This window comes from Nematolebias whitei, chromosome 17 (assembly GCF_014905685.2).
Source record: "Nematolebias whitei isolate Nwh7 chromosome 17, NemWhi1, whole genome shotgun sequence".
Lineage (NCBI taxonomy): Eukaryota > Metazoa > Chordata > Actinopteri > Cyprinodontiformes > Rivulidae > Nematolebias > Nematolebias whitei.
The window spans coordinates 24,576,591-24,586,365 of NC_056514.1; the positions used below are offsets into that span (position 1 = coordinate 24,576,591).

The 9,775-nt window shown below is 37.5% G+C and overlaps 1 protein-coding gene across 1 annotated transcript in view; it reads left to right on the plus strand.

Moving 5' to 3' along the window:
• Window positions 1-1,325, plus strand: part of lrrc4bb (leucine rich repeat containing 4Bb) — a 7,829-nt gene extending 6,504 nt beyond the window's left edge. Inside the window, 1 exon segment of the mRNA XM_037691385.1 lies at window positions 1-1,325. This exon segment is cut by the window's left edge and continues 31 nt beyond it. Coding sequence (XP_037547313.1) covers window positions 1-777 — 777 coding nt within the window. The 3' untranslated portion in view covers window positions 778-1,325.
• Window positions 1,326-9,775: the final 8,450 nt, after the last annotated feature.

The window sequence follows — 9,775 nt, forward strand, 5'->3', positions numbered from 1 at the left end:
GATGAGCGACCTGGCATTACAATCTCACCTTCTATGTCATCTCTTTCCTCACTGTCGCCAAAAGCTAACAAAGTTGAAAACGTAGTGACTGTGTCCATAATGGATGTAACCAATATTCCAGGCCTGGATGATGTAATGAAAACAACTAAGATCATCATTGGTTGCTTTGTGGCTATCACTTTTATGGCAGCTGTAATGTTGGTCGTTTTCTACAAACTCCGCAAGCAGCACCAATTACACAAGCACCACGGTCCTGCCAGAGCAATTGAGATTGTCAATGTAGAAGATGAAATTGGAGCTGGGGCTGGAAGTGGCATCTCTGGTGGTTCAACGATAAATTCTGGCACTGGTGGAGAAGGAACCCTAAGGATACATCACCCAGAAGTAGTCAACATTCCCAACATTGGTCGCACGGATACTCTCAACCACTACTATAAGTCACATCATTTCAACAACAACGTGATGGGTCTTAGTATCGGCACCGAAGGAATGGGACCTAGCATGATGCTCAATAGCAAGAATCAGCATGGTCAGGAAATTCCCATTTCCTGTACCTCTGTCCCAATCTCTACGTCTAATTTGCTCAACACATCGGGTAATGGCACCAACACTAACTCCAGCTCTATGTCCCCCCCACTGCCGATGTCTCTCCCTATGCCTACCTTGGGCTTACATGGATCAATCAAGGGTTTCATGGGGCAAAATCAGAACCCCCAAATGGAACCACTGCTCTTCAAGGGGAGCTCGAAAGAAAATGTTCAAGAGACCCAAATATAAAACAAAAGTGAGCGTGTAGAGGGAGCGCCAGGAAGAGTCAAAGACAAAGAGGGAATTGATGTTGGGTTTACGGGTGGAATGATAAGACACTAGAGTGCATTGACATTACACCAGGAGGAGAACTGACACGGCAATACACAAACACATAGACTTATCTGTGATGGTGTACTGAGCCAAGGATTACTACAATGGCCCACTTGTGTTTGTAGTGATGACCATGGCAATGGAGATCAAGGAGTGGACATTGCTACAATGTAAATCTGTGCCAAAGCAAATGTTTTTTGCAGTTTCTACAAGTTGTATTCTCATAGGAAAAAAAAGACAAACTAGTCTGTCAGAGTAAATCAAATTGTTGTTGGCCAGCAGAGTTGAAAGATACTCACAGCACTTACCACACTGAAGAGCCGAAATGTTGCAGAATATAATCCAAGAGACATTTTCTTTCACACATACACACAAAAAAAGATAACATGAGAAATACTCTCACTCAAGTGACTCAATAGACTCCCTCAAGGTGAAATTTATGTAGGCATAGTAGATGGACAAAATGGTACAGTGCAGTACAAACTACTGTGAAAAATCCACAAATAATATAAATATATTTTCATCTAATTATGTATCATTGAAGACTCCGATGCAGACATATTTTGGGATGGATGTATAAGCTGGTATAGTTTGTTTCTTTGTGAATTATCAGGGGTGGCAATGGTGGAGGTGTGTTCTGATTTTAATTTGGCTACTTTTCAGAAACGTAAGGGCTCAATTGCAACACTCATTGTGAATCTTTCAATTGGCTTTGTGACATAAGGTCTGTTTAGGTTGTAGAGCAGTAAATGCAGATCTCTGTTTGACAAACTTTTTGTCTATCGTTTCAATAATATTCATTGCAAACTTTTGTGTTTTGAGAGTGTATTATTATGTATTTTGTAAAAGCCAGCTACATGCTATTAAAATGAGTAATTCTGACACTTACATGCCAGCACTGAATGATGGTGAAGCAGTGTTTTACAAACACAAAAAAGTAAACCGATGCAAAGACCTGTGCAGGTCAAATAAAGTGTTGACAATGTGGTATTTGAATCCGATCAGTAGCCAGATGTTTGCTTGTAGGCAGAAATTTGATATGACCTCCTTGATCATGGTTACCTTAGTCATGCCATAAAATGCTGTTGTAAGGATAATGAAACATCTCCAGCAGCATATAGGAAGGGATTAAACATCCATCTGAGGATGATTGGAGTGAAAATGTACAGTATATTAATAATAATGTCTGGTTGTACAACAATTGTAAGATCTACATTTTTACAGTGTAACTTTCATATGTTAAATGGCATTTACGCTTCTTGCGTTTCAACTATGTATTACTTTATTTTTGTTAGTTTGATATAATGTGTACAGTTGTCTAGCCATGTGTCATTACGTGTGAAATAAATCAATCATATATTGGGTTGTGGCGGGTCAATATGGCAACCACATGAGTAAAATGTGAGACATTGTGTTGTCCTCTGTGCAAAGCCCAGATTGAATGTATGGTTTGTGGTTTAGCCATTAGTCATCCTGGTAATGATAGGGGCCATCTCTTTGGTTAAAATGCTCAGACGGGCTTTTAGTCACACTTCTACAGATGGGTTTCAGCCTCAACTGGTTCCTGGAAAATAAGTGTTTTTCATGAATGTGGTTTAGCCCCAAATGGGTCCTTTTGGCTGTCTGGTGGTTATTATCTTACATCAGTGTAGAAATGGTTTGGAATGAACCCATATTTGGCCACAGAAAAAAGCAATACGCAGAATAAAAACACATCAAACAGGAGCATAAAATGTTTGTTGCAATTGAGCTCAAACAGAACATGTGACCAATTATTCCAGAGCTCCATAAACAATTATGTGTGTTTTTCTGTTTCACCCCTCCCTCAGTGTTTTTGACATATGCAGCCATTCAAAACCACAAATACAGTTTCATAGGTTTTATATGCGTGATGATCTATGAGCCTCTAACTGGACGAGAACATAAGAACAAAAAGTGATTTGTTTGTCCAATCTGAGTGATAAATTTTCTGCCATAAATGTTTTGAAACAACCATTTTACTAATCCAGAATGTTAAACAACGGATTGAATAAGTCAAGTTTTAAATTGCAGCCATTAGCAGTCGGCCATCAGTCGAAATTCAAGTAAATATCTTTGTTACCCTTCTGACTAATAAAGTTAGTGGAGGATTAGAAATGCAACATGGTTTTGACGTCAGATTCCTGTTTAGGGGTACATTCTTGTTGATCAATTGTGACGTTATGTGAATGTGCGTTAACATCACCGTGAATCATCTAATCAACAGAAACTTTCCTTTTAATGCCCCTTGAACATCCGTTGCAGTCATCATCATTATTAGCTTTTGAATGAAAGGCTCCCAGTATTTGGCTTTTTACTGAATGCTGCTGAAAAATAAAGTATTTTAGAAATACTAGGTAATATTTGATCCCTTTCACTCTAGAAGCTTGACTGGAATATTGGTATGCAGCTGTATTGTACAGTTTGATTACAGATAGCGATGACGTATGGATGCTTCTGTTAAGATAATATTCACGTGTTTGTTGAAAACCCCTAATGAAATGGATTATGGTATATGAAACACTAAATTGACAGAAAAAAGAAAAAGGTCTGAGCTTTAGTTCTTGCAAAGATAAGCTGTATTATTAAAACAACTTGGTCTGCTTTGAATAACTATAAAAGATGAACAGTGATTATTTTTGGTGTGCAAAACATAAAAATCGTCACGTTGTTTTTGGTTCTTTTTTCCTGAAACTTCTCTTTGTATCTTAGTAAGTGATATTATTAGTTGGGTCTTTATGAATTTGTCATTAAATGTCCTTTCCCACCTGAAATCCATGCAGGTTTACGGTGTGGTGGAGGAGTGTATTTCTTCAGGTCTGTGAAAATCAAGATGTGTTGTTCTTGCTCCTCAGTGATGCTCAAACAGTGACTGACAGGATAATTATTTTGCTGTTTGACCCAATTATCTGCCACCTAAGACGTTTTCTGCTATTAGAAGCGTATGTCATGTTCGCTCTTTGTTGTGACTTCATTCCACAGAAAGTCACAAAATAAAAAAAATTAAAAAAATTAGCTACCAAGGTCAAAATGACGTGATTCCACTAGTGAGTGTTGATATCTCCTCTCCCCTTTTTAAAATGATCATGGTTACAAACTCTTAACACGTAACAGATTATCTGAATTTGATCTTCTAAACAATAAATTCCCACATTTTGGCTGTTTTAGTCCAAATTAACAATTTAAAATATAAATAAATCCAAGGGGGGATAACTTTTAAAAAATTAAAAGCTGAGAATTCCTTGAAAGACTGCATATTGCTTTTTATTCCAGAGTGTAAAACTAAGATTACCTCACGAAAAAAAGGGGCAGAGCATGAAGGTCAGTGGTGTTAGGTGAGACTTCATGCAGTTTTCTGAGATATCATCAGATCTGTTAGAGCTCAGAGTAAGAATTGAGGCGAACACTACGCTACTACCACATCAACATCTACCTCAATGTCTATCACTTTAAGCTGTGGGCAATCTGGTGTTGGTTAAGACTGATAAGTTGTGGTGGCCAACTTGAAATAGGCATATTCTAAAAAAGACCATATTTTTTGGACTATAAGGCGCATTAAGCAAAACTAAAACATTTTGACAGATTTTTGAGTGCTGTGTACCACATAACATCGGTTCAAGGTTAAAAGCACAACCAGAATTAATACAGGCACACCGGATTTTAAAGCTCACTGTTGATTTTGCAATATTTTGCTAACAGACAGAGCTAACTAAAAAAATAATGCTTGGTTTTAAAGAAGGTCGGCACAAAATGTGAAGTACCTCACCAAATTTTAGCTCAACATATGTGAAATTGCCCAAGTTGTAAACCATTTGTGTGTTTTCTAAGATTAGTTAGTTGAAGTGGCCAAATTGACTTGGACTGAATCCAAACATTAACCACTGGTAGGTGTTTGTCTAATGATTACTTCCTGATGGTTTCATTAAAATCTGTTCAGTGGTTCATGAGATATTTTTCTAACAGACAGACAGGTATATTTATTATCGCCTGTTGCCTTTGGAGGTTGGTGATAAATAAATACTAATTTATTAGTCTTTATTCATGAAAACTAGGAGAACAAATTAGCTTTTTGAAAATGTAAAGTTTAATTCATTCTGTAATCACTACAGCATGAAAACCACATTAATAAATCAAATGTCTGTCGTGTTAAATTGGAAAAACTGCACAGTAACCTGTTGTGCCACTGGTTTATAATGATTAAATGTTCTAAAATAGCAAATATGACAAACGGGTAAAAGTAAAATAAAATCCCACCTTTTAGTCAGACATACAGATGAACCATATTCAGAAATCCAGAGCAACACATGCGCAGCAGAAAAGCTTCTCCCATGTGTCGTTTCACTTCTTATCCTGCAAAAAGAAAGTTGACAGAATGAATCTTGAGTCCTTTGCTTCAACTGTGTTCTCCCTTCCATCTGCATGCTCCACATTTCAACTCGTTTGAAAAGCCTGCGGTGAGGTAAATCTGTACATATTATCACAAATGTCCGCTGCACGGACCACATTACAAAACAACTTCAAGGGATTTGTGTCAGAAGAATTGCATCAGCCGTGAACCGTAACCATGAATTTAATATGTTTAGATAAAACGTTCGGGCCCTACAGCTGGTAGGATGCGTTTGAAATATCTAAGAGGGCACTGAGTAAAGTCGTGTTTTTTTTCTTGAACATAACCATCCTTGACTTGTACTCAGGTCTCCAGAGACCTTGGTACACAGGAGACGTTTTGGACATGATGTTAAAGGCTTGTACCACACAGTGGAGACAAGTTCAGTAGAGTGCGGGGGCTCTGTATCATCACTGTAACCTAAAGACACAGGAATCATGCTGACATGTTCAGGAGATACGTTATGAAGTAAGTTTTGGTGTATTGTCCATAAAATTCACCGAGTTATAACCATTTCTCTGTAGACTAATGTTGATTAGCTGCGGCAGCCATGCTGATTTCGGCTGACTCAAAAAGTTGTTCAGTTGTAGATGTACGACCAGTTATTATTCTCTGAGGGTTTGCTTGAAATCACTTCAGTGGTATATGAGATATTTTGCTAACAAACACACGAGGCTGAGTTCATATTAATGTCGTTTTTAAGCAAAAATTTGGCAAAATGTGTTGCATTCAGTAGGTTTTCGAATCATTACCACCAAATTTGAGCTCAAAATGACTAAAATTGAGCGAGTTGTTGCCATTTTTGTGTGTGTTCTAATAACAGTTTGTTTAAGGAGCCTCTTTGACTGAGTTGAGTCCAAAAGTTAATCAGTTGTAGATCAGGGGTGAGCAACATTTTTATTTCCAAAAGGCCAAATCAAGATATTTAAAGCAAATGAAGGGCAGCATAGGGAGTTAGAAAATACATTTTCTTTAAGGTAATCTTTGAATTCTAATCTTTGAGGTTGAATCTAATTCTGGAAACACAATAACTTGAAAATGTTTTACCCTAACTTGATCTAAAAGTTTTCAATGTATTAATTGAAAAGTTTTCAATTAAGAATTTTGGGGGCCAGTTGGAGATTGTCCAACGGCCACTTTTGGCCCGCTGGCCATACATTGCCTACGTCTGATTTTAGATATACATCCAATTCTGTAAGTTTCAGCAAAGTTTGTCCTGTAGTTCATTCGATATTTTGCTAACAGACAGAGTTGCTTCTAAAAGGTGATGGCAACTTTTTTAACACAGATCTCATGTGATCTGATCGTACTTAGATTATAAATTGAGGGAAATTAATTTTGGCTCATTATCTGTGAAACTGACTGAGTTGAAGCCATTTGGCTAACATATCTTTGCGGCAGCCATCTCAAATTGGATTGACACCAAAAGTCAATTAGTTGTAGATGTCCATGCAGTGATTACTTTCTGAATGTTTCATTAAAATCTGTCTTGTACTATATGAGATATTTTGCTAACGGTACAGACAAAGAACACACGCGCACATACACACACAGAGATGGTTAAAAACATTATTGCCCTTTTCCCTTTGGCGGTGAGTGATGAATATTTCACATCTCCTGAGTTTGAAAAGGGTCACACTCATATAAAGAGTGTGCATGCAGCAAAAAAAGCACACATTGATATGCAGCAAAGATGAAAGTGAAACGCTTAAAGGGATAATCCAGCTCTTTTAAAGCTGGGTTCAGCAAGGCGTTATAAATAATGAATATCTGAATGACCTCACTTTAGAGATATGAGTTTTATTTTAACCGGTTTGACTGATGAGCCATTGGCTAGTCTGAGTTCAAAAGTGGAAATTGGCTGTCTTTAAACACATATTTCTAAACTGTTACACCTTCCTCAATTTGGCATTACATTGATTTTCTTGCAGAAACATTTCAGGAAGCGCTACAACTAGCTGCTGCAAGCGAGATGTGCAAACAACCATCTATTTCTATATAAATCACGAAATAATCTAAAATTGTTGCTTGTGCAACAATAAAAAAAAAAAAAAAATGCACTTTAATATTTTGGAGACTGTTGTTTTAAAACAGCAGAAATCCGTTTTGGCTCTGGCTCTGCTCTGACTAGCCATTAGCTTGTCAAGTCAGAGCGAATTAAACAAGAAAGTCATGAACTGTTCATCATTCTGCAGAACTTGAAAAGCTCATGCATGCACTTTTAAGTGCAGAAACATTCTGAGCACTCTTGGATCTTGCACATAAATGTGAGGCAGAGGGCTAGTTGTAAAATGTGAATGATGGAAAGCAAAAAGAAGAAACCCAGTGGAGGTGTAAATATCAACAGCAATCCCCACTTGTAGTTCCAGACTGAGCTCTGGTTTAAAAAAAAACAAGAAAAGGAAACCTTGATCTGCTTTTTTTATATATTTTTTTGCACAATGCGATGTTCTCCCTGCACGACCGCCTTCTCTCTTTGCGGCGCAGTCATTTTAAACAATTCCAGCGTGCACAATCCACTCGCTTTTTTCCCCCTTCGCTGTCTTTGCCTTCAAATTGAATAACCTCCCAGCTGTGTGTTTCTCCAGGGATTCCCCCAGCTCCCCCCTGGCCCAAAGACAGACTGCAGAGTCTGTGGGGAGCCTGACACAACATAAACTCTGCTGTGAAGCAGAGGTGTCACAGTCTGGGGGCTGCATCTCTGCTCATCCAGGAACCATGAGAATGTAAAAGCCTTGTAGTTTTTCGCACGTTGAAGGCTGCATCGGTAAACACGTTTGTTTAACAAGAGAGAGGGAGAGGTCTGTGTTCATATCTGCAGCATCGACTGCAGTCAGGCCCAAAGAACTAAAAAATATGCTCAAGAGGGGCAAGAAAAGAATCCAGCAGACTCAAAATCAGCTTGGAGATCACAATACAATTAAAGGCCTATTGATGTCGTGCGATACAGTGAACGCTCCTACGTGTTAGCACTGGTCTTTACAGAATCTTAGGAACAACTCTCAGCTTGGAATACACCAAAGTTTAGCTTATTATCTGTAAACTTGACAAAGTTATAGCCATTTTTTGTGTTGGCTAATACTGGTTAGCTGTGGTGGCCATCTTAAGCTGAGTATAATTCAAATGTTAATGAGTTGTAGATGTGCATTCAATGATTACTCACCTTTTGTTTATTGACGATTCATGCTTCGAGTATTGAGATATTCTGCTAACAGACAGTGTTGACTCCAATGCTTAATGACAAAGTTTTAGGGAAAGATGTTGGGCTAGCACTCAAATAATGTTGGACATGATTCTCAGCTACAATCACACAAATTTTCAGCTCAGTATTTGTAATATAGATTGAACTGTCATAATTTTTGTATTATTTAAAATCAGTTGCCTGTGGGGTCACTCTTGATTTGGACTGATTTGTAATGGTAATCACTTGTAGATGTATACCCAATGATCATATTTTGAAGGTTTAATTCAAATCCTTCCACTGGTTTTTAAGATATTTTGCTAACGGTACATGGACATGTAGTTTAAATGCACTCACACAGGCACAGACATTATCGATCAGATTTCCTCTGTGATAAATGTGACACGTTTTAATATAAAGTCAATGATTCTATATTGATCTTTATTATGTGAAGTCAATGCTATTCTCAAAATGTATGTACTGGTAATTTATATATATATATATATATATTTTAAATTTCAAGCTGCAGTGTTTGAAAAATAAAAAAATACATAAAAAATATAATCAGTTTTGCTCAAATCCTGAATATAATCAAGCACTAAGGAGCATCTTTGTCTGCTTTTTCACACAAACAGCTCCGGAGAGAGGACAAACAACCAGGGAGCTATTTTAAGGGACGGCATACTTTGCAAACACTCAGGACCCAATTTAAACCTAACACATCTTTTGCTTTTCAGGGGATACAAGTTGACCAGAGAGATGGGCCACAAAAAACAAACAATAAAAACAACAACAACATAAAAATCAAACAAAACAGAAGAAAATATTTGCCACTTAATGAGGATGTGATGGGTGTAAACAATGGTTGTGCTGCTGGGTTAGACTAATGAAGGTGCTGGACAGTTTATGGACACCCTTTGGGTTTTTAAACACACTTTCTTGACATTTAAAGATATAGTTCAAAATGTTAAGGTGGGGTTCAGTGGAAAAGTTATAAACAATATCTTACCTGTTGTAGATAGCTCTTTGAACATCCTCCCTTTGGAGAAAAACAGTTTCACCCTGACTAGATCAATGAATTAAAAGGTAGTCTGAGTGGAGCCAAAAGCAAAGTGGACCTCTGTTGTCTCAAAATGAATAACATTTTAATATAAGGGCCATAATTTCTTAAAGGATTCTAAGATCAGTTGGCTGTGGCAGCCATCTTGAATTGGGTTGACTCCAAAAGTTAATCAATTGTTGATGTGCATCGAATGATTATTTTCTGCAAGGTTCATTAACATTTGTCTATTGGTCAATGAGATGTTTTGGTAATGCCCCCCCCCCCC